Raw genomic sequence first — 24,980 nt, 5'->3', positions numbered from 1 at the left:
AACTTAGAGCACTGAAGGCAATCAGTGTATTTTAATCAGGTAAGTCTTATCATTATTATAAGTTAGGTGTTTAAAGGTAGGCCTACACCTTAGAGCACTGAAAGCAATCAGTGTATTTTAATCAGGTAACTGTTAGTTGAGCGCTTTATTAAAGATATTTTAAATATTTTATCATTACCCTGGACATATTCCTATCCTAGGCACTTACTAAAAAGTTAATACTAACACTATCCTTTACTACAGTTGTTACCGTTATTGAATAAATTTGAATAAAGTAACTCTTGTATTGGTACACGAAGAAAATATCCCTGATATAATATTGGATTGCACTTCTTGTTCTTAAATCTCAACCATGTGTTATATCAATTTATTTTCAAATAAAATATACTATTAAGAAATATTTGTAATTTATTAATAGTATATTTCAATTGAGTCTGTGACTTTCTTCTATTAGTAATGTAAATGCTTCACTTTCTGAGTGATCATCTTAACAAAAATCATTTATCGACCACAACTAAAAGAGTTTTTGTTATTTACATCTTTTTCTGTAAATATTTGGATGTATTTTATAGCTTATGAAAGATATAGTTAGCATTCTGCAAAAAATATTTCAGTGGGGAGAGGGGATGGGTGGGGAGCTGGTAAAACAGAAAACACCAAACTTAAGAAACATTTGCTATAAATATTTCAGTGGGGAGAGTGTTGCTGTTAATACAGAAAACACCAAACTTATCAAACATTTGCTATAAATATTTCAGTGGGGAGAGTGGGGCTGGTAAAACAGAAAGCACCAAATTCATCATCAAACAGCTGGTGGAACTGTGCAGAGGAAACACACAATTGGAGCAACAGATTTTACAGGTGTGGAAAGTAGTTTCTACATTGCGTTTTTGTAAATATTATTAAGTGCTGAACACGAAATATAAATTAACTAACTAAATATAACATTGACTACCATTTAGTGTGAGATAAGTCACTGTTGTCCTTCAGTAATTAAATATAACAACGGCCAATAGGGACAATTACATATTTAATTCATCATTGAATGTTAAAATTATTATGATATTTTAAATCACCAGGTCAACCCATTGCTGGAGGCCTTTGGGAATGCTCAAACAAATCTCAATGACAATTCCAGCAGATTTGGGAAGTACATTCAGCTCAGGTTCAACCATGGACAGTGTAAGCTCAGCAGTTTAAAATTTTAAGAATTAAAAAAAAACAACAACATGGTGTTATTATTTTACAACAGAAATTGAATATAATTATATAATTAATTTTCTTTTTTATTACTTTATTTAGTGGCCAGTGGAAAAATTTCCGAATATCTTTTGGAAAAATCGCGAGTGGTCAGGCAGAACCCTGGAGAAAAAAACTTCCACATTTTCTACTATCTCTTCTCTTCTAAAATGAACAAAAAATTAAACTTAGGTAGCTGCAACAGTTATAGGTCAGATATTTGTTTTTTGTGACAGATTAAAACTTGTTAATGAAAAAAGTTTAAATAAATGCTATTATATTTAACTTAAGGTTAAAACAGCCTATATTCTACAAACTTATTTATTTTCTTTTTAGAGTTTCAGTATCTAAACTTTAGATAGTCACCTGAAAGAAGAACTGTAAGCCCTACTGCTTGACAGTAAAATACTGATGTTTATACATCACCTACTAAAAACAGCCTTAAATTAAATTTAAGACATGCCTTCATAATTTCCTGGTATTTTTTTTAGGTATCTGTTGAATCAATTACAGAAAAATAGTGTTTCTGAACACTCAGATGCCTATAAGCTTGAAACTTTGATAAATGCAATGGATTTAGTTGGCTTCACTGATTCAGTGAGATATTTTGTTTTCATTAGTTAAACGTGTAGATATAGTTAAATGATTATAATGTATCAGAAAATTGTATTTTTAATCATTATTTATAAATTTTAAATTAACATATTTGCAATTAATTCAATTTACTTACTTAGTAAAAATTATTTGACATTTTTATTTATCTTGTTGTAACTTCTTGGACTTATATATAATATATGAAAAAAAAATTTAGCCATTTAATTCACAACAGTCAGTTAATAGCCCTAAAGTTTATATTGTGTTCTGAAACACAGGAGCAAGAGGATATGTTTTCAGTTATAGCCAGTGTTCTCCATCTAGGAAATATCGATTTCTCAGTTCAAGAGGATGACAGCGTTAGTTTGTCAGACAGGGATGGATCATTCAAGACAGCAGCAGTAAGTTTAGCTATACACTAAATTTTAACGAAATAAAAATCAACAACAGCCTAAGTGTTAGTCCATAAATGGCATCACACTCCAAGGTAAGGTGGGGGAAAGGTTCAGTAAGACACTGCATTTTAAAGTATAGTTCAAACTGAATGTTAGCCGTTATTTAATTTAAAACAAACAAACAACAGCTGTTTTCTTACATCTTAAATAGAAATTGATTAACTCACTATTAACTGAGCTCAGTAAATATTTTAGAAAGAAATTGAAGTTGCAATTAATTAAAAAATTATACATATAAAAACAATATTAAAATAAATACCACTAAAAATATTACTAATTAAAAGAATTTAAACATTTTTTCCCCAGAATCTGTTAGGGCTTGAAGCCATTGACTTTGAAAAATGTCTGACCTGTATGACAAATGTGACAAACGGTGAAACTGTTAAGAGAAATTACAGCAAGCAAACAGCGGAGGGTACGTAGAGATGTCGAATACTCTCATAATGTTTTTACTCTTTTGCCGTGTATTAGTATATCTCTAGTGGGCCTATTCTAATCACATAAGTAGATGATTGAGAAGCTGATGTTTCATCATATCTACAGCTGATAGCATTGGGTTTTCATAATGCCTCTCACATTGGAATAAAAATTCAATTATATAAACATTTATTCAAATTACTTGTATTTTTTTTTCCTGAAATGTTATAGTAAATACATTTGTTTGGTATTAAATATCCTGAAAATTTAAAATTGGTTGTGATTTTTTGCTTTTTGGTGACAGCTGAATTAAAACATGCAGATTTTAAAAACATGGTTAAAAAATGATCTCAGTGAATTATGCATGTCAAGTCAATAGATGTTTCACAATTTACCAAACTAAATAAAACTTTGAATGAACACAAATGTTATAGCAGCCTATATATAATTGTATTTTCATATGTTATTAATTTGTTTCAGTTGTTTTTAAACATAAATAAATAATATTTTTTTTTCTTTTATGATACATTATGTCATAAACACTAACCACAGCAAAAAGGTTAACAACAAAAAGTATTGAAATACAAACGCAACTTGTTATTAATTTCCTAATACTTCCACAGATGTCCGTGATGCCATAGCTAAAACTGTGTATGGACGTTTGTTTGGTTGGATTGTGAATAAAATCAACTGCCTGCTGCTACCTGATGATCAAAGAGATCCCTTAGGTTCAGAAATTGGTAAGCGTAACTTATTAATACCCATACATTTGTTTTTACACTTTCTACTATTTAAAATTACTAATGTATAAAATGTGTATAAATGTACATTTAATGCAATTTAGATTACACTGTATGCTTAGAAGGCACCAGAGACACCTCTAACACTCTGGCCTCTAAATATAATGGTCTTCATTTTTCTATCATCGACTGCAGTGAATTTTCAAGTATCTCCCTTGCCTTGTGATTCTATTAAAAAAATTTAAATCAAAATATTATTGTTTTTTCATTAAGAATGCTAGATGTATCTATCGCCTATTTATTTGTTTGAGATAGGACCAATGAATGAACCAAGACATACTCAAATGTTTTCTTCTTATTCTTGTGAATAAAATTATACATAGAATGACTACCTGTGATAACTATTTCTGGATTTCTTTTTCTATTCATTACATGTTAAATTTTTTTCTTTTCATAAAATAACTTTTTGCTATTCAAAACTTAAGACAAATTGGACACATTTTACAAAATCTTAAATTTTTTTTTTTTTTTTAATTTGATAGGAATTCTAGATATTTTTGGTTTTGAGGATTTCACAAAGAATGAGGGCAGCAACAGCTTTGAACAGGCTTGCATCAATTTGGCCAACGAGCAGCTTCAGTTCTTCTTCAACCAGCACATCTTCTACATGGAGCAGGAGGAGTACAGGAAGGAAGAGATTGACTGGAGTGAGATAGGTTTTGTGGACAACAAACCTTTGCTGGTAGGTTGGCCTAGGTTTTGTGTAGGTTTTGTGGACAATAAATCTTTGCTGGTAGGTTGGTCTAGGTTTTGTAGACACCAAGCCATTGCTGGTAGGTTGGCCTAGGTTTTGTGCAGGTTTTGTGGACAACAAACCTTTGCTGGTAGGTTGGTCTAGGTTTTGTATAGGTTGGTTGCCACACATTTTGTGGACTATAAACCATTACTGGTAGGTTGGCCTAGGTTTTGTGTAGGTTTTGTGGACAACAAGCCATTGCTGGTAGGTTGGCACACATTTTGTAGACTATAAACCATTGCTGGTAGGTTGGTCTAGGTTTTGTGTAGGTTTTGTGGACAGTTGATCTTCTAAAGTAAAGCAAAGTTGACTTGAAATATTACTGTATGTGTTGTTCTACCTATTCTAGTCTGACAATTAAAGGAGAAAAATAAAAGGCAGCAGATAGACCTATACATACATACATACCTGTGTACATATTTGGCAAACGTTTACAACACACAAAAATCTTTGTCATATTTCAGGATCTATTTTTAGCCAAACCCATTGGATTGCTCTCACTTCTGGATGAAGAAAGTCTTTTCCCAAAGGTAAACAATTGATTGCATCACAAATTGTGTTTTTTTAATAAATATTTTTTTTGTCTCATCAAGACATAAAAAAGTTACTGTTCTTTAAATATTCGTTCTTTGCTTAAATTGGTAAATATTATTTTTATCCACAAAATTTTCTTACTGTGTTGGCCTATTCACATAACTTTTATAATGGTTTAAACAGAGTGAACACAATTCTTAAATATTATGATTTATTTCTATAGGGCACAGATCAAAGTTTTGTGGCAAAGCTGAACATAGCATTTGGGGGGAATCAGTACTATGTGAAGTCTCAACAGACTAACATAGCCAAGTTCTCCATTCAACACTATGCTGGCAAGGTATTTACAATCATGTTTTGCTTTATCTTGAATTAACAGCCAACATTTAAAAAAGTTTTTAGCAGACTGTGTTTATGCTTTAATAGTCATTTGACAATTTTACATAACAAAAAAAAAGTAACCACATACACATATAGGCCTACACCATTTTTAATGTTTAATTTTTCACTTTTTAATAAAAATACTTTTAATATGATGAAGCTCTAAATTGAAGCAATGGTTTTATTTAATTTAACATATGTTTATGCAAATGTTTCTGATAGCATAATTAAATGCATACAGGTCCTGTACACAGCTGACCAGTGGCTAGAGAAGAACAGGGACACTCTCCCACCTGGGACCATAGATCTGATGCAGTCCAGTGTAAATACTCTCATAAAAACCATTTTTAAAGGTTTGACTTTTTGGTTTTGCTCAGTGTACTTTTTTTATTTCTCTGCTCCCAGTGTGTCACTGTATTGTATGGCAGTAGGTAAAATAATTTTTTAGGATAAGGGCTGAAGCTAGGGTTATTATTAGATAAGGGTTAGAACTTAAAGTTAGTAGACCTAATAAAGGTGTTTGAAGAATCAAATTTAAATACTAATTTTTCTGTCAAACTAAACAGAACCACAACCATAACTGTCTAGTACAAAATATCTCACACAAATTGTTTGGAAGCATATAGTTACCCAATTTGTAATGGGTGAACTCTATTTCAAAAGGGAACTTTATTTTTTACTGAATTTTTATTTTCACTGTTAACAAAAATCTAAAGCCTGATATTTCCACAGTTTAATATACTTGATAAATATGTTTTTATTGTGAAAAATAGTATTTCTGCAATGCATCATTAAGAATATTTATTAACGTAGCCTTAAAAAAATAAACCATTTGTTGTTGAATACACATCCACAGGTCAGATTTCTAGAACTGGAAGCCTGGCTTTACAAGGCAGAAGGGCATTCTCCAAAAATTTAAAGGTTTGTGTTAAAATATCACTTTGTTCAAATCACTTCTGCTTTATTTTAATTTTGAAATAAGATAACAAAACAAATAATTATCCAGCATCTTGGAACAGTTTTAATTTAAAAATTATAGTTCCCTCCCTTCCCCACATACTGTTTTATTAATATTTGTAAGTATCTCATGCCTTGTCTCATTTTGTAATGCCCAGAGGCGTAGCGACCCTTCCTGGCGCCCGGGACAAACTTTCAATTTGGTGCCCCCCCCCCCCCATATATTTTTTATATTTATAATGCAAAACTGCAGCTACAGTGAGCTTTAAATTTTTTTCCAACCCATTTTAGCGCCCCTGAGGGTCAGCGCCCAAGGACATATGTACCCACTCCCCCCCCCCACCACCACCACCACTACGCCTCTGGTAATGCCACCACCCTTTAGCTTCTCAAAGATTTTTTTATTATAGGTTAAGGCTAATCATGACACAGCCAAAAGGAGCCCTACAGTCAGTGCTCAGTTTAAGGTAAATGAAAAACCATAACAAGCTTGCGTTATTAGTTATGTTCTAGTAAATGGCCATTTTGACATTAAATTTACACCAATTATTGCTAATAGATGATTATTCTAAATATACACCAGTTCTTAAATATTGAATTCCAGTTTTAATATTTAAAAAAAATTGTATCAATTATTCTTGAAATATACACTAATTCTTTACTACTCAATTCCTGTTTTAATATTTAATTTGTATCAATTATTTACTAGTATCTGACTGTAAAAGCATTAAATTTATATTTATTATTAGTAAATGACTATTTATCACTAAATTTGTGTGTCAAAGTTTGAAACTTTTAATAATGTTTTTCATAAAAGAACTCCTTAAATATTTTGATGGAGAGAATGACCGCAGCGTCCCCAGTGTTTGTCAGGTGTTTGAAACCAAATCACCTGAAGCAGCCAGGTGTGCTGGATAGAGAGTTCATCCATGCGCAGGTGAGAATACCTTATGTGTGCTCTAACTCTGCATGTTCACAATCAGGGCAATGCTAGGATGCAGGAAAATGGCTGGCGTCGATATAACCATTCATCGTCATCTTTTCCCGCTCGTGCCCAAGACACATGGGGCAGATGAAGTAGAGTTCATCTTCTTCAGAGACCTTGACATATGAAGGGATAGTGTGGTCTGCACTATGCCCAGCCTTTTTGTTTTCCCTAAAGTGAATTAGGTACCTATCAGGGACTGCCTTGAACCTGGATTTAAACTCGAGACTTTTAGGTTAGCATTCTAGCTCTCTACCACTAGACAACTCATTCTCACAATATAACCATTATCTACATTCTTTTTCAGCTTCTGTACACAGGAATGTTAGGAACTGTTGAAATTCGCAGAAAAGGATTTGCCATTAGGCCAACATTTGCCCACTTTATTGAGAAGTAAGTGCTGATTTAAGTTGTTTTTTTCATTACTATCTTATATAATTTACCTAACCTGCTTGAAAAATAAGCCTTTTTGTTTTTAAATTTCCAAAGAATAGATAATACTAATTGAAATAAAAATACTAAATACTTTTACAATATTCTTAATGCTAATGTAAAGACTGTTAAGTTCACTCAGGTCACCAGAATGTGTTTATTATTTTTTTCCCCTCTAGGTACAAAGTCCTCCTTGATATAAATCTCCCACCCACAGCGCAGAGCTGCTCAGCCCTGCTAAATTATACAAAGTGTCATGGTTGTGTTATAGGGTAAGCCAAAATGTAAAACCATTAGGGAACAAGGGTGGTCACTTAGAAAAAACAACTTATAGATTAGGTAATTAGGCAGTTACCTCCCTTTGTCCATAAGGTCAGCCTTTGGAAATAAAATAGGAAAATGAAATTACTTTTAAGAGGAAAATATAATGTGGCAACCTGAAAATAAAAAGATGTCATATTTTGGTGATGTATTGTTGATTAGTCTCTATACCTTCACATAATCTGAGGTTACCAAAGTTGCCCCGGGGAAATTCCTCCCTTAAAAATTTTAAAAATATTTTATAACTCACCATAACGCATACATTTAACTCTGACCACTACAACTGGTTTCATCCCATTTGAACTTGTCTATGGCTAGAGCCCTAAGGGTCCCATGAATATCATGAAGTTTCTACTTATCAATGGTAAACTAAACCCTGAAATTAAGTTGACATCTGAACAGGTTATAAGTTTGAGACATCAAATCATTGATTTGTGTGAAGTAGCTAAGGATAAGGCTGACCTTTAGAGAGCAAGAATGAATGTAGGTAGGAAATCAAGGAAGTTTGAGGTTGGAGATGAGGTTATGGCAGCGGCGTAGCGAGGTTGGGTGTCACCCGGTGCGGCACTTAATGGTGTCACCCCCCAGAGGCGTATCGACCCTTTCGATTTGCACCCACCGCCCCCCCCCCCTCAAACTTTTGATTTGCACCTCTTAAAAGACCATTTAACACTCGAATTAATAACTTAATTAAGTGGAATTATCATTTTTCTCTATATATTTTGCTATTTTTTGCCTTGGTGTCACCCCCCAGAGGCGTATCGACCCTTTCGATTTGCACCCACTGCCCCCACCCCCCTTAAACTTTTGATTTGCACCTCTTAAAAGACTATTTAACACTCGAATTAATAACTTATTTAAGTGGAATTATCATATTTCTCTATATATTTTGCTATTTTCTGCCTTGGTGTCACCCCCCTAAATGGTGTCACCCCCCTAAATGGTGTCACCCGGTGTGGTCCGCACCCGCCCCCGCCCCCCCCCCCCCCCCCCCCCCCCCCCTCGCTACGCCTCTGGGTTAGGGTACTGCTACTTTTAAGTCAGAACGAAATACAATTAGCCTGGAGAGGTCCTTATACACTCTCTAGAACAATAACATGTGTCGATTATGAAGTGATCGCAAATGCTAAAAAGAAAATCTTCCATATTAAAATACTAAGCCCTTTCAATATGAGACGTTCTGATGCAGAGGCGTAGCGATGGGGGCGGGGGTGGGGTGGGCAGGGGGGGACATATGTCCCCGGGCGCCGACCTTAGGGGGCGCCAAAATGGGTTAAAATGGGTTGTAAAAGCAAATAAAAATGTCAATTTAGCTGCATTTTTGCAGTTTGGGGGGTGGGGGGTGCAGATCGAAAATTTGAGGGGGGTTGCAAATCGAAAAGTTGAGGGGTGGGGGGTGCAAATTGAAAATTTGCTCCCGTAGGGGGGGGGGGGGCGGCTCCAAATTGAAAGTTTGTCCCCGGGTGCCGGGAAGGGTCGCTACGCCTCTGTTCTAATGTAGAGACACCTGAACATAAAGCCATGATTAAATGTGTTATGGTAAACGAGGAAAATGACCAGCCTGTTTATCTTGCAGCTGTTACTTACTTTAAAATATTTACAAAACAATTTAAGTGTTCCATGACAAATTATCTCAGACAAAATATCCCAGACAAAATATCTCACGGACAAAGGATCTCAGGACAAAATATCTCAGGACAAATTGTCTCAATGACAAATGATCTCAGACTGAAAATGTATACTTACTCGTATATGCGAAGTATACAGGGGCGGAACTACCATACCGCCAGAACCCCCTATGCGTGGTGGGGGGGGGGGGGGGGGGGGCAGGCCGTTTAGGGACCTAAAATCACGACTAAAAAGCAATTACTTTGTATTCCAAAATTACGTTTTCGTGCACCTTAATAATGGTTTTGTAAAAAAAAAAACTACTACAGGAGTGATGTTTTACAGTAGCTAACCACGCTGTTGCGTAAAAGAAAAAAAAAATCTACATAAGCTTTAGTGTGCAAGATAAACAACCATTCAAACCACTTCCATGACTTATTTCCCTCTTTTTAAATTGTCATATATATATATATATATATATATATATATATATATATATATATATATATATATATATATATATATATATATATATATATATATATATATATATTTACTTTCTCATATAGAGAAAGTATTGTAATCGTGCAAAAAAAAAAAATCGAGAATTTTACTAATCTTGACGTTTCACACCGCACTGATACGGAAAAACATAATTTGCAATCTTGTCCGTATGTCTGTGTGTCTGTCTGTGTGTCTGTGTGTAAACACGATAACTTGAGTACCGTTACAGCTAGGTTGATGAAATTTCATATATAAGTATTTTATCAAAATCGTAGATCCTGATCAACTTTTGAGCGATTTCCGATAACCGGAAGTGGTACTTTTTCTACTTTGAATTTTTCAGAAGCCTATAACTTAATATATATATGCGTAGTATATATATGCGTAATATTTTAGATAGATGCATGAAATTTCACACGTAAGTTAAAGATCTAATTCTCTACCTTCTGTCAAATTTTGAGTAATTTCCGTTGACCGGAAGTACTAATTTACGCTATTTCCGATTTCTCAAAAAACGCATGTATATTTATAAAGTACTAATAATATCCCGCACTTTTATTATTGGTGTGGGACGGAGTGGTCTAGCGGAGAGAGCTTGACTGCTAACCCGTTAGTCACGAGTTCGAATCCAGGTTCAAGTCAGTAGACCGTCCCTGAGTCCACCCAACTCTGATCGGTACCTAACTCCTGTTAGGGAAAGTAAAGGCGGCTGGGCATAGTGCTGACCACACTATCTCTTCATATGCCGAGGTCACAGAAACAAGTGAACTCTACTTCACTTGCCCCATAGACCGTCAGGTTTGAAAGGGAAACTTTTCACTTGGTGTGCAATTCTTTTTTTACGAGATTCTATTCTATTATAAAAAGTTTAAGTAATTAAAAATGGATAACAAATATTGTCTATGTCCTGAGTTGCCATCCCTCGTAATTTTATATTATAAAATTCGAGAAAGTTTAGAGGAGATCACTCCCGGTTTATTAAAAAAAGTAGTGAAATAGTAACCAGGTATATTTTAAAGAATATATTACTCGTGATTTGATAGAATACTTAGGTATGGAAAGAAACGGAGGTGTAAGAAATCGTAACATGGAAGGCAGTTGATATTTTCTGCTAAATTTGGTCTTTTTGGAAACGTATTTGTCGTATATAACTAAACATTATTAAGAATTACTGCTGTCGTAAATGTATGGTTGTCTGCACATCTAAATCACTTCCGTACAAGATTTCGACTAGTGGAATGGATATGGATATTCCCTAAGCGCACCGCGCTGCGCTCGGGTGGTGTTAACATTTTTTGGTGTGGATACGGATATTCACCAAAAATTAAACTACGTTAAAACAAATGTCGCAACGCTCTCACGGACGTTCGCACATATTTCCCTTTCACCCTAAGCCATGCAAGAATTGATGAACACGCTTTCCCGGTCGTCCGCACCCAGTCTTCTTCAAGTTCAGCGGTGGGAGCTTGCGAGTTTCTTGCCTTGCAGCAGAAATGGATGTTCGCAATAGGGTCGATATCTAAGACTGCTTTGACAAGTGCGATTTTCCGAAGTCTTCTTCAAGTTTCGCAGCTAACCTTGAGTTTGTCTGTCTGGCTAAAACTTAAGAGTGACCGTGTTAGGACCACTGCCCTAGCGGAGCTTGCTAATGTCTTGCCTTGCCGCAGAAATGGGAGTGTTCGCACGAGGGTCGATATCTAAGACGGCTTTGACTAATGCGATCTGCTGAAGTCTTCTTCAAGCTTCGCAGCTAACCTTGAGTTCGTCTGTCTGGCTAAAACTTAGTGACCGTGTTAGGATCACTGCCCTAGCGGAGCTTGCTAATGTCTTGCCTTGCCGCAGAAATGGGAGTGTTCGCACCTAGGGTCGATATCTAAGACGGCTTTGACAAATACGATCTTCCGAAGTCTTCTTCAAGTTTCGCAGCAAACCTTTAGTTTGTCTGTCTGGCTAAAACTTAAGAGTGACCGTGTCAGGACCACTGCCCTAGCGGAGCTTGCTAATGTCTTGCCTTGCCGCAGAAATGGGAGTGTTCGCACGAGGGTCGATATCTAAGACGGCTTTGACTAATGCGATCTGCTGAAGTCTTCTTCAAGTTTGGCAGCTTACCTTGAGATCGCCTGTCTAGCTAAATTTTTGAGTGGCCGCATTAGGACCAGTGTTCTTTCCTGTGTTTTTCTCCAGGGGTTGAGAGGTGGGGGCACTTGAAATTTTAGGGGAGGGGGGGGGTGGAAACTATGAAAAGTATATATTTTCTATATAAATTTTATTTCTTTCGTGGGAGGGTTTAGATTGTCTGTCTCGTTAAAACTTAGAGTGACCGTGTTAGGATCACTGTCCATGCGGAGCCTGCGAGCCTGCGAATGTCTTGCCCTGCCGCAAAAAAAAACGTGTCTGTTCGCACTAGGGGCGATATCTAAGACGGCTTTGACAAATGCGATCTACAGAATTCTTCAAGTTTCGCAGCTAACCTTGAGTTCGCCTGTCTGGCTAAAACTTAGAGTGACCGTGTTAGGATCACTGCCCATGCGGAGCTTGTAAATGTCTTGCCTTGCCGCAGAAATGGGAGTGTTCGCACTAGGGTCGATATCTATTCTAAGACGGCTTTGACGAATGCGATCTTCCGAAGTCTTCTTCACGTTTCGCAGCTAACCTTGAGATCGTCTGTCTCGCTAAAACTTAGAGTGACCGTGTTAGGATCACTGCCCATGCGGAGCTTGTGAATGTCTTGCCTTGCCGCGGAAATGGGAGTGTTCGCACGAGGGTCGATATCTAAGACGGCTTTGACAAATGCGATCTATAGAATTCTTCAAGTTTCGCAGCTAACCTTGAGATCGTCTGTCTAGCTAAAACTTAGAGTGACCGTGTTAGGATCACTGCCCATGCGGAGCTTGTAATTGTCTTGCATTGCCGCAGAAATGGGAGTGTTCGCACGAGAGTCGATATCTAAGACGGCTTTGACAAATGCGATCTATAGAATTCTTCAAGTTTCGCAGCTAACCTTGAGATCGTCTGTCTCGCTAAAACTTAGAGTGACTGCGTTAAGACCACTGTCCAAGCGTTTTATGTGTTAATCAATGACGAATTAGTATTGTTTACTTTTTATTAACATTGTCTCATAAGGATTTTGTTCTTTTTGCATTGTTTTCCAGTGATATTTTTTGTGTTACTTATATGTTCTCAAGTGTGTTCTTGTCACAACCCTAACCATGGTTACATAATTAAAGTTGTGTTTGTTTGTACGTTCGAATATGCGTTTATTTTTATTTTCCGTCTTTAAATAAAATTTAATGCATCCAGCATATTCTTTTCAATTAAAACTATCATTAAATTATCAAATTATCGATATATTGCTGTAGGTATGAATCTCATAGTCTCGGATTGGTAAATATTTTGTGGAGAGAGAGAAAGAAGTGCATATGGGTTTTTATTTGTAAAGATACACTGTCTTCGAGTCTTGACCTATATGAAAAGTTTAAAATAACTCTGTGATGGAAGATACACAGAAGAATCAAGGTAAGAATGAGAGAAAAATGATCGTAAAGCACTACTTCTGGTCACTTGAGCAAAATTAGATCGACAACAATGATTTTTGTGTGTGTGTGTGTGTGTGTGAAATTTCATGGATCTATAAGACAAATCGAAGGTAGAATAAGTTCCACTTCCGGTTATCGGAAATCGCTAAAGAGTTGAAACGGACTACAAATTTGATGCAATACTTAAGGTTAAAATTTCATCAACCTATGAGTAACAGTACTCATAAGGACACATTTACTAAACTTAATTTTTCCGATTAAAATGTTTAGATTTGTATGTGGGCTCGGTTCGAACTCGAGATTTTCAGGTTAGCAGTCTAGCGCTCTACTGCTTGGCCATTCTGTATTATGATTTAGTAGCAGTTATTAATAAACTAGCTGCATATCCGTGCTCCGCCACGGTGAATCATTTTAAATGTAAAAACTTGGGAACTGAATAAACCTAAACATAAACGCTTACACCCGTGCTTCACAAAGGTGGGGATATGGATATTACCTAAGAGTTTATCGCGCTGCGTGTGGATGGGGGTCACCACATTGAGGCAAAAATTCCTTCAGCGCAACGCGCTGCGCGCGGGTGTCGGTAGCACTTTGGTGCGAATATGATATTCACGAAAATGCAACTACAATAAAAAAAATAATTGAGAGCCAACGCTCTCACGAACGTCCGCCAGACATCTCCCCGAACCAAAGGCGCAATTTAAACCGCCGCCAAAAAAAACTTGTTTTCCCGGCCGTCCGCGCCCAGGGAGAGAATTCCAAAATCTAGCGATGACACGAGGAGGGAAGGAATGACTATCAGCCCGCTTATATTATAGATAATCTTGATTCTCTAAGATACATACAGTCCAATGGATATTTGGCTTAAGGAAGGAAATGTAAAATCTGATTATTTTTTTTTGCAGTAAAACCAAAGTGTTCCTCAAGCATCATCACATAGAGCATCTGAACGAGCTGATGGACAAATTAACACAGCTTGTTATCATAGCACAGAGAGGTTTACAAGCTTTTATTTAACTTGCTTCCTCTGTCTTTCTGTTTATCTTTCTCTCTGTCTAGATCAAAATGGGCACACGAAATTACAAGCACTTTCTAACCGATATTTCTCTGAAATTCGGCACATGGGTCAAGACTTGAATACCATGCAATATGACATTGAATTTGAATTAATTGGATGGCTAATAAAATTTTTAAAAAATTATTAGGCTCTCCTACTGTTCGCTTTTCTTTATAGTTATTTAAATAGTAGTGTATTATAGAAAAGAAAATCATTTGGTTTTTTCCTTTTTAGTGCATTATTATGTAGACGCTTGTTATTTAACTGTTTTTTAACAAAAAAAATTCTGTTATAGCTCTTCACCAGTCAATGAGTCATTTAGTGATACCTGGTTATTTTTAGATTTTTCTTTAACCCTTTATTTATGGAATTAGGTTCCGAATGATATTTTTTCTTAAACAATGTGCTATCATATTGCTTTTGGCACACTTAAAGCATATGTCAAAGGAAATTTAGTTTCATAAATTATTAATTGCCCAAACAAATATTGGTTTGAGATATGTACTGAATGATTGTGAACTACCGATAAAGCAAGAGATTAAAATGGCATCGCACCAGAAATTTTCAAAAACATCGATCCCTCCACCTACCAGTGACTCAGGGAAGATGATACTATTAACTAAATCATTAGTTTTTAAAATTCGTCTTAAATTAAAAATAATACAGGTGCTGAGTTAAAATGGTACTTAAAAGTACCGTCAATAGATAAAGGGTTAAAGCATTTTTTTTTAGCTGCACAGTTTTCTAGAACTGGAATGTCAGTTTTACTGTAGACTGTCTGAAACAACAATCAAAATTTTAATCTAAATTTTTAGACTAGTTTTCAAAGTGTAAAATACTAGATCTATATTGAATTCTTAAATTAAAAAAAAAAAAGTGAAGCACAAAAATTATAGAGAGGAGATTGATAAAGATTGTAACTTTCTTTTATTAACAAAGTATCTGTTAGTTACAGCAGCCTGGCTCAACCATTAAGCTCATTGTATAATGAAGGGGAGGGGTCGACATGCATTGTAGAACTCTGTTCTATAACAATAAAATGTTATATTTTTACAAGCTGTGCCTCTATAAAAACCGAATTAATGTTTAATTTTAAGAGTAATTAATAAAAAAATAATATTTCTAGTGGCGAGAGGGTACATTGCTAGAAAGATTGTGAAAAAATGGAAAGAATTATTAAAACAAATTGAGCAGCAAAAGCATGAGGCGGAAGAGAAATTAGCCAAGCAGCGAGCTGAAGAGGAGAGTCGATGGAAAAAGTCTCTAGAGGATGGTAAGTCAAGATATCACAGAAGTGGACTGGCAGTTTAAAAAATAATCCAGTTCAATAATTGAGACAAACATATTAAAATTTAATTCTGAGAGTTTCTTTTCATCTTATTTTAAATATGCTTAAAGCTATAATTGAATGTTTACAAATTAATTTTACTGCAATGTTACATCAACTGAACTTCTACTTCTAGTTTAAAATAGTCTCACATTCATTTTTAAAAATATATGACCACTCACAGATTTTTGTGTTTTACATTTATGATTAGTCAGTCGTATTTACCATTAAACAGAAAGATTCTTTCATCCAAAGACTGTTTGATATGGAACAATGTTTTAAAATATATGTGACATGCGATTCTTAAATTTATTTGCGTGTGATTTCTGTTACAGCTGCACAAAATGGGGAATCAGGTGCTAACACATTGATCAATTACATTGAGCCCTCCCCTCCCTGGATCGAGGTATTGAACCTGTTAATATTTAATTTTTTTGTGTGATCGAGTTGTTTTATATTATTTAAGCTTTTTATGACTAACTTGTTTTCTGTTATTTAAAACCTTAATTTTTATGATCAGATTAGGGTTAGGGATGTATTTGATAGGATCTAGGGTTAACTTACAGTGGTACCATCAAGAATATCAAGCTCTGACATAATGTTTTATTAATTTTTATTAAGGTTTGGTAGATTTGGGGGTGAAATAAAAATTGTTTTGATGTAAGGCTCTTGTTAATTAAGTAGCCCACAGACACAGCATAAGAGCTGATTGATTTTTAATTAAGGACGAGGTGCTGGAGGACGTGCCCACACAAGAAAGCTCCAACTCTTCCAAGTTTGGCCGGCCTGGCACTAAAAGAGCAACGTCCAAATGGTTCAGGACGACACAGAGGCTGAATGTCATGCATGAACAGAGTGGTCAGTTTGCGGAGTGGTTCCACGGCATCATCACAAGACAGTAAGTTGGTTGATGTAACAGTAATGGTGTAAATTGTTGGCCATAATTAAGCAAGAATATTAATTTTGTAATCAGGCAAATAAATAGACAGCACTTTACTTTAAAGGGGAAAGAACTCAAAACACCAAAAAAATAAAAAAAATAACTGAAGGGTGGGTAACAAACTACCAAAGACAAATGGTGTCCCTACATTACAGCCATACCCCACTGACTCTTGCAACAATTCCATCTAAAGAAGGTAGAATTATACTGAAAATAGTTCTTATGATACAAAATTGCAACAACCTTAAAGCAAATTTTATCCTAAGTGATTCCATTCTCAAAACACATAAAAAAGCAAAATTCTAGTTCATCAGCACTATCTAAGTATTAAATTATTTATATCTAAGTATTAAATTATTGAGATGTGTCCTTGTGGTTTGATTTAATTGTGGTTTGATCTTTACATGTACCATAAAGAAAAGCTTTTTAACTATGCAATTTAAAAAAAAATACTGTATTAAACATCTATTGAAATTGGACTATTATTAACAGAGAGATGAATGATTAGCTTATTTTGTGAGCAATTTTTTCAACTTTTCTCCAAAGAGAAGCAGAGAAACTTTTACAGAATAAAATACTTGGCTGTTTTCTTATTAGAGTTAGTGAGAGACGTTTTGGTTATACACTGACATTCAGGTAAGTTATTGGTAACTTTTTTGGGTTAGAGAGAGATGTTTTATTTTATATTGACATTTAAATTCAATTTTACCTAAGTATCATTGTACTTTTAGGAGTTAGTGAGAGATGTTATTATTATACAATGAGCCTCAAGTAAGTTTTTGGTAACAAAAATTTACAATGTCATGAGAAAAAAAATTATGCTTTGATCCTATATTTAACCTTATCTCTTTAGATTTATGTACTTCTATTTTTAATACCAGCTATAGCCTATTTGAATATAGCTATTTTATAACAGTTTTTTTTTTGTAACCCAAAGATATTGTAATGCTTGTGATATTGGTTTAGATAATCAATGATAGATGATAAATAATACAAGTAGTTCTAACACAAAAGCAGATGTATTTTATTTGATCCACTCTGGATGGTCTCCAGAGAATGGCTCATAATTTAAAACTCAACTTAGACCAACGTAAAAAAGAATAATATCACAACAGGGGTTGTTATTTTGCTTTAATGTAAAGGTAAATTATTGCTATGGTTATTCCCCCTGTATATTTTGGCCGTCTAAAGAAATGATTAATATTTTCAATATCAACTCACCAATTTTTACAATATTATTATTATCAAAACGTTTTTGGTTAGGTTATTCAGTTGATGATTAAATTGTTATTTAATGAACAGAGATGAAACCAGATGCCGGAACTACATGATAGACCAACTGAAAAATGGCAAGTTTATTATCATAGGGGAGCCTAAAGTCCACCGCAATTTGCATGATTTGGTAGTTTATCACAAAAAGGTGGGTCTGTTTTAACATTTGGAAAAACAGTAACTTTTTTTACCTGATTCTTATTGGCAATGTTTCTTTCAGACATCTTTTCAGGGGGTGGTGCCTTCCCGAAGCAAATCTACCACCCCTCGATTGAAATAGAAAAAATATATAATAATTTATATAGAAAATATATACTTTACCAGTGACACCCCCCAGCCCCCAAAATTTCAGCCATCCCCCCCCCTCCCCCATCCCGGAGAAGAAGAGTCTTAAAGAAACTCTGGTTAATGATACATTAAGGAATATAGTTTGTTTTATTATTTTTTATGTCAAAAAATAATTAGATTGGATTAATATTTTATCAATGTTTATTTTTTTGTAGCATAAACTGTCAAATTGGGGCCATCTACTCACTGTACCATGTGGTCAGGTAAGTTTGTCCTGTACATTTTAGACTGTTAGTAAATAAAAAAAAAAATGGTGTCAAGTTATTTTTAGCATCTGAAGTTGTGAGGGGAGGCAACCATGACTTTTTGTTTGGATATTTGTATGTTGAATTTTTAAAGCTTTCTTGTTTTTACAAGTATATTTTAATAATATTTTAAAGGAATCTGGAGAATGTGATTATTCAGAGCTAGTGGTAGATCAGGTAAGAAAGTTTATTCTTCAACTGGATTTCACTTAGACTGGATATTTTCCAACATTATTGCTCATTTTCTAGTTATGATTTTAAATTTTAATTTTTTAATGATGTAAAGAACAATGAATTAAGTTAGATCATTAATTATTATTTATTCAGTTTATTTATTTATAAAAAGGTAGATATTAGGTCATTGTTTTAAAATAGGATGTTTGATATTTTACAGAGTTATTTCCCTTTGTATCTATTTTGTAATGATTTGAGATAGATCTATTTTCGATTTGGTTTTAATCTTTTATTCTCAAATCAGAAAAATAGAAGGCCGCTACCTAAAGTGCCAGAGGATGTTTATAGAATGATGATTAAAAATAGTGTAAGTTTTGTTTTCCTACTCTACAGATATATTGTAAGTAGCAACTCTCCTTCTAGAGATAATTCACAGGGTAGTTGTTGATTTGTTTTTTATAGCCAATGCATTATGGTTAAACACATAAATAACCTGATGGTGGGGACCTATTAAGGCAGGATAGGTTTGGTGGGTAAAATAAATCATTATATTTAAATATTGACTACCGTGCGGTTCAAACTACTATTTTTGTAGGTGAAGCAGAGGGGGCCTGTTTTTTTTTTTTTTAAAAAAAAGGTGTCTTTGTATTTGATAGCTCATTCTTTATTGCACATTACCGCAAAAATATGTAGTTTACCTATTGAACCTAGCAGTTGATGGGGCAGATGAAGTAGAGTTCACCTGTTCTGTGACCTTGACATATGAAGTGATACTGTGGTCCACACAAGGCCCAACCAACTTTAGTTTCCCTAACAAGAGTCAGGTACCCATCAGAGCTGGGGGGGGGGGGGGGGGGGTGAGGGACATCCTACTTACTAGAGGGGTCTGAATCAAGACTTGTATGTTTGCAGTCATGTGCTCTACCATCCAACCTTTTTTGTGTACAATAAATAACATTGAGTTCTGTTTTGATAACAGAGGTCTCCCATGTTGCCCAGACGTGTCCTGGCTAAATGAACATCTTGAGACTACCCCAAGTTGTCTCTCATTAAACTGTTGATGTGTTACATGGACAGTATCAACACTGATGTGTAAAAGTAAATTACAGGCAGATTTACTTTTGCTTTTGTATAGGATTCACTAATAGCCAGTTTCTGAAGAAATGTATAATGTATGGTATTTAATGTATGTACAAAAATTGATGGTAAAAGTAGATCTCTTTATCTGGAGGTAATTCCATTCTTGAAGATTTTGGCTTATCAACCTTATCCAGTTATCTTATACATCTGTAGATAAATAGGATTTAAAAAAAAATGTTTAGACTACCAAAACTTGCAGCTTCTACTAAATTAAATAATACAAATTTAATATAAAGCATTGTAATTAAAATGCGCCATGATTCAAATAAATATATCTAATTTATTAATCAAGAGTATGAGTTAATAGGTGGCCTGAGATTTGATATGACATTTCTTTTATGTAAATTTCTGATATATATTGTTGTGACTACTGATGTTTTGACACAATGCTGCAATTACACGCAATGTAGATAAACCTGATGAATCTCAAGAAATGCAGCTGGTTTTAAATTGCATATCATTTTTAAAAATTAAGAACACACCATTAAAAGTTTTGAATGTTTCTTAAATGTGATGTTTATTAATCATATAGTATCGTAGATACTACTTGATACAGAATATTATAAAAGAATAAATATATAATATATATTTTTGACTTTTTAACATGGGAATGTAGCCAACTGTTAGTGACAAGGAAGTTGTACTATTTTTTTGTACACTCCGTAAAGGAAATAGATGTATGCCAGTACAGATGTAAAGTTCACTTTTGTTTTCAAATTTTTTTATGAAGTCTTGGGTATTTTGTTTTAAAAATATATTCAATAAAATCATGTATTAAAAAGTAATATTGTTAGTAATTCATTTCTATAATATATGTGCTCTTTTTATATTTAAAATTAAGCTAGTATTGAATTGCCAGATGGCTTGGTCGGATGTTAGATCATACGACTTGTAACAAGAAAGTCACAAATTCAAATCCCTGATTTAAGTCTGTAGAACATCCCTCAGTCCATCCAGCTCTGTTGGGTATCTGAAATATGTTGAAGAAAGTAAATTTGGCTGGGCATAGTGCTGACCCCACTATTTCTCCACGCCCCTATGTCACTAAACTCTACTTCACCTGCCCCACGGACCGCCAGGTTTGAACGAGTACTTGCAAAAGAAGGGAGAAAAAAAATGGTGGAATTGATTGTTCGTATAGTACCGCCAACATAAGGCTTGATTTTGTGAGTTATGTTTTGTCATACTGAGATTTTTTCAGCTCCTTCATCTATCCCTGCACACATCTCCCAATTTGTATTTGTTTACACCCAACACACATTTAGATCTCAAACTCACTGCTTCTGATATTCAAACTTTTATACTCAAAGATTGGTCAATGATTCCGTATGTTGGTCCACTTTGTTGGACGTCAAATGTTCTGGGCGATCACAGTGTTCGTCCATCATGCTTGCCCGGCATATCATGCGACAAACCATCAGCTTTGACTTGACCAACTTGCCTGACAAAATGACATGCAATGAACAAATCACCGTTTAAAAAAACGCCTGCCATTTTGAATTTTATTAAAACAACTGTATATGCGAAGCTCTCTGTTTTTTAATACCCACAGTCAGGGATAGACTGGCTGTGTCCAAGAGGCCAGGAAAATTAACCCTTCAACCCCATATTGAAATTTTCATTGTGAATTTTTTTTTTTTTTTTTAAAAACTTAGTTTAATTTAACGCCTTGCTATGAAGTAATGGAAAAATGGAGAAATACCAACACGACATACAAAAAAAACAACAACAACCCACTGATAGGAATTTTTCCGGGGCCCACAGGGACTTTTCGGTGGACCGTCGGGTCAGTCCACCCCTGCCCACGGTTATTAAACAAAGTATATTTATGTAAGCATATTTTGACAAACAATACACTTTCGTACCAATATGATTATATTGTTAGGGTTAAGCAAAAAAATAAATAAATAATACAACATCTTAGATACATCCTTGCCCTGATAACTGAAAACAAAACCTCAGCAGCTTCTTAACCCAACACATTGACTTCTCTACAAATGCTAGACCTTCTATATATATTTTTATGCTCATCTTCTAGACCCTTCGATTACGTCACTACGTGGATGCTCAACTCCGTCTGATCTTCTCTCTGTAAAGAAAATAGGCCCACTTCCTCGTAGACTACCAATAGAAACTTAGCCAAGGGGAGGAGCCAAGAAAAATCTATACCCACCCTAGTGTTGAGTAAGCTCATGTGAGTGACAGGGCCTTGTGTAAAAATAACAGTCAGACCAGCACTAGTCGAGTGGCTTGGCCAATAAGTCATTACTCATTTTCTACAAAACTATTACATCAGGTTTTAAAATAAGCGACAGTAAATAAAAAATATCTGGTTTTCAATTTACGTATTAAACAGAAACAACGTAATTTATGTGATTGCATATTTTAAGATTTAAATAGATCTAGGAGTAAAAATAATCTGAAGAAAATATTCAGTCGTATTATTTTTAGTCTGTTTTTTTTTCTCGTCTAGTGAACATCAGAAAATCTCCCAGACGCAACTAGCCTCGCTGTTGTCAGGTTGAAAAGATGATAAAGAAACGATGTTATCCGACTGAATTGTTCCAATTTCCTTACAAAAGTCAAGAGCTCCATAAACAAATAAAATATTACAGACATAACACAGCTAGCCAATCTTGCAGACGTCGGGTAAGATTCGTAACTCCTGATTTTTTTTTTCTCTTCTGGGCGCGCGTGCGGGGTAAAAAAAAAATTTGTGACTGGGAGTTATCGCCCTTCACGTATCAATCGCGCTCTCTTCTCTCTGCTCTGCGCATCTTCCTTGCGCAGTTTCGCACAACAAACACCGCGCGAGAACTCCAACACGCTTTTTACAGTCGAACATTGCCAGGGGGTTGTTCCGCAAAGTGGCCAACAAAGCTGCTGCCCTTAAATTAAAAATAAAGAAGAATACACGCGTTAGAAGAGACGAGAGGGGGGGGGGGGGGGGATGGGAAGGGATAATTAAAAAATAAAAATTCTTGGCATTGCGCCTATATTTTGTAGCGCAGTTATTAACTCTGATCAGAAGACGATATTAAATCTTAATTTTGACAAGCCGGCTTAAGAAATCAGAGCCCCCAAACGACAGCAGCGGTGCCGGGAATTTAGCTGCACGCTCCTGTTCTACCGTCTTAGTTGACGGCTTCCATCCGTACAAACACGTGCACGTGCCGCGAACCGACTCCGCTTCCTCCTGATAGGAACAGCGCCATTATTGGAGTCTGCAGCACTGTGTGCCCGCCTGACCAGTGCTCACACAGAGGTTAACGATATGGACATTTGAATGCATGCCACGCTGTGGACACAGACTGCGGCTCAGTCCTGACACAAAATGCGATCCGTCTTTGACACTAAAGGGGCATACACTAATGTAGAAACTATAGCAGCGTCGCAGAAACTATAACAGCGTCGCAGAAAGTATAGCAGCGTCACAGAAAGTATAGCAGCGTCACTGAAACTATAGCAGCGTCACAGAAACTATAGCAGCGTCACAGAAACTATAGCAGCGTTACAGAAACTAAAGCCCTGGAATATAAAAGTGCTAATACATTGTGTAAAACCTTGATCGCCAAGCTAGGTGAAGATAGGTGGGAGGTCTAAAAGTAACTACAAATGTAAGCCTTTATATATATATATATATATATATATATATATATATATATATATATATATATATATATATATATATATATATATATATATATATATATATATTTATTTATTTATTTATTTATTTATATATATATATGTATATATATATGTATATATATATATGTATATGTATATATATATGTATATATGTATATATATATATATATATATATATATATATATGTATATATGTATATATATATATATATATGTATATATATATATATATATATATATATATATATATATATATATATATATATATATATATATATATATATATATATATATATATATATGTATATATGTATATATATATATATGTATATATATATATATATATATATATATATATATATATATATATATATATATATATATATATATATAAAGGCTTACAAAAAATGGGGAGGGGGGATAATGAGACCTCCCTTGGCACTAAGATTTGCGGCTAAGCTACCATTTAAACTATTAACATTATGGATATAGTAATTCTATGAGTGCCCGTCTCAATGGGTGTGTTGTCAATCTACGGTGTATCTATGGGAGGTACAGGGCAGTTGGATTACAGGACATGGGAGGTACAGGACAGTCAGATTAGAGGACATGGGAAACACAGGACAGTCAGATTAGAGAATATGGGAAGTACAGGACAGTCAGGTGACAAGACATGGGAGGTACTGGACAGTTGGATTAGAGAACATGGATGATACAGGACAGTCAGATATATGTGTGACAAAACACACAACATGAAGGATGACTGAAATAAAGATGACTGAACACCATTTGATGACTTTAAAACTTTAACAGTTCTGTACTCCAGCTTAAGTTTTTAAATGCTGATGTACATCGATCTCTATCGATAAAGATAACCCCAACCGCTTTGCTCGCCCATGATCTATTCCAAAAAAAAAAAAAGCGCTAAGCTTGTTAAATTAAAAGTTCAGATATCTTTAGCAATGAGACAATATATTCTATTAATATAAATCTAAATATATTTTGAAATGAGCCATTTTATTTCCAAAAATATCAGTTCTGAAGCAAAAAGTAAATAAAAATAACAGATTGGCAGTATCATTTAGGTGTTAAAAGAGATTGCTCTCAAATTATTTTATCCGTTTTCATTTAACTTCAGATTTTAGAAAACAATCATTCTCTGTGTGCCTCTAGCCTAGTCCAACGGTCTAAAAATAAACTCAACGATAACGGCGCCCTCCACCGGACACTGGTCAGACTTTAAGCCGGCGCGAGTAGGTGAATCATATAATCTGACACGGTCCGGGGGGAGGGGGGCACATCCGGTCAGAGAAATCCGCCCCAGTCA

The 24,980-nt window shown here is 34.9% G+C and overlaps 1 protein-coding gene across 3 annotated transcripts in view; it reads left to right on the top strand.

The window, feature by feature from the left end:
* LOC131943224 (unconventional myosin-VIIa) overlaps positions 1-20,099 on the top strand; it is a 37,525-nt gene extending 17,426 nt beyond the window's left edge. For all 3 annotated transcript variants that reach the window (XM_059303236.1, XM_059303237.1, XM_059303238.1), the window contains 26 exons: positions 759-861; positions 1,080-1,182; positions 1,303-1,450; positions 1,731-1,836; positions 2,112-2,234; positions 2,595-2,703; positions 3,329-3,445; positions 3,988-4,187; positions 4,706-4,771; positions 4,999-5,115; positions 5,398-5,509; positions 6,013-6,077; positions 6,524-6,580; positions 6,931-7,050; positions 7,406-7,491; positions 7,710-7,802; positions 14,405-14,496; positions 15,683-15,829; positions 16,219-16,289; positions 16,609-16,781; positions 17,370-17,459; positions 18,126-18,243; positions 18,599-18,646; positions 18,824-18,865; positions 19,167-19,229; positions 19,842-20,099. In XM_059303236.1, coding sequence (XP_059159219.1) covers positions 759-861; positions 1,080-1,182; positions 1,303-1,450; positions 1,731-1,836; positions 2,112-2,234; positions 2,595-2,703; positions 3,329-3,445; positions 3,988-4,187; positions 4,706-4,771; positions 4,999-5,115; positions 5,398-5,509; positions 6,013-6,077; positions 6,524-6,580; positions 6,931-7,050; positions 7,406-7,491; positions 7,710-7,802; positions 14,405-14,496; positions 15,683-15,829; positions 16,219-16,289; positions 16,609-16,781; positions 17,370-17,459; positions 18,126-18,243; positions 18,599-18,646; positions 18,824-18,865; positions 19,167-19,229; positions 19,842-19,880 — 2,608 coding nt within the window. In that variant the 3' untranslated portion in view covers positions 19,881-20,099. The remainder of the gene's footprint in view (positions 1-758; positions 862-1,079; positions 1,183-1,302; positions 1,451-1,730; positions 1,837-2,111; positions 2,235-2,594; positions 2,704-3,328; positions 3,446-3,987; positions 4,188-4,705; positions 4,772-4,998; positions 5,116-5,397; positions 5,510-6,012; positions 6,078-6,523; positions 6,581-6,930; positions 7,051-7,405; positions 7,492-7,709; positions 7,803-14,404; positions 14,497-15,682; positions 15,830-16,218; positions 16,290-16,608; positions 16,782-17,369; positions 17,460-18,125; positions 18,244-18,598; positions 18,647-18,823; positions 18,866-19,166; positions 19,230-19,841) is intronic.
* Positions 20,100-24,980: the final 4,881 nt, after the last annotated feature.

Source organism: Physella acuta, unplaced genomic scaffold (genome assembly GCF_028476545.2).
Source record: "Physella acuta isolate Inbredline_101_S28 unplaced genomic scaffold, ASM2847654v3 ptg000448l, whole genome shotgun sequence".
Lineage (NCBI taxonomy): Eukaryota > Metazoa > Mollusca > Gastropoda > Physidae > Physella > Physella acuta.
The sequence above is the reverse complement of the archived record's forward strand: the minus strand, read 5'-3'. Positions and strand labels throughout refer to the sequence as shown.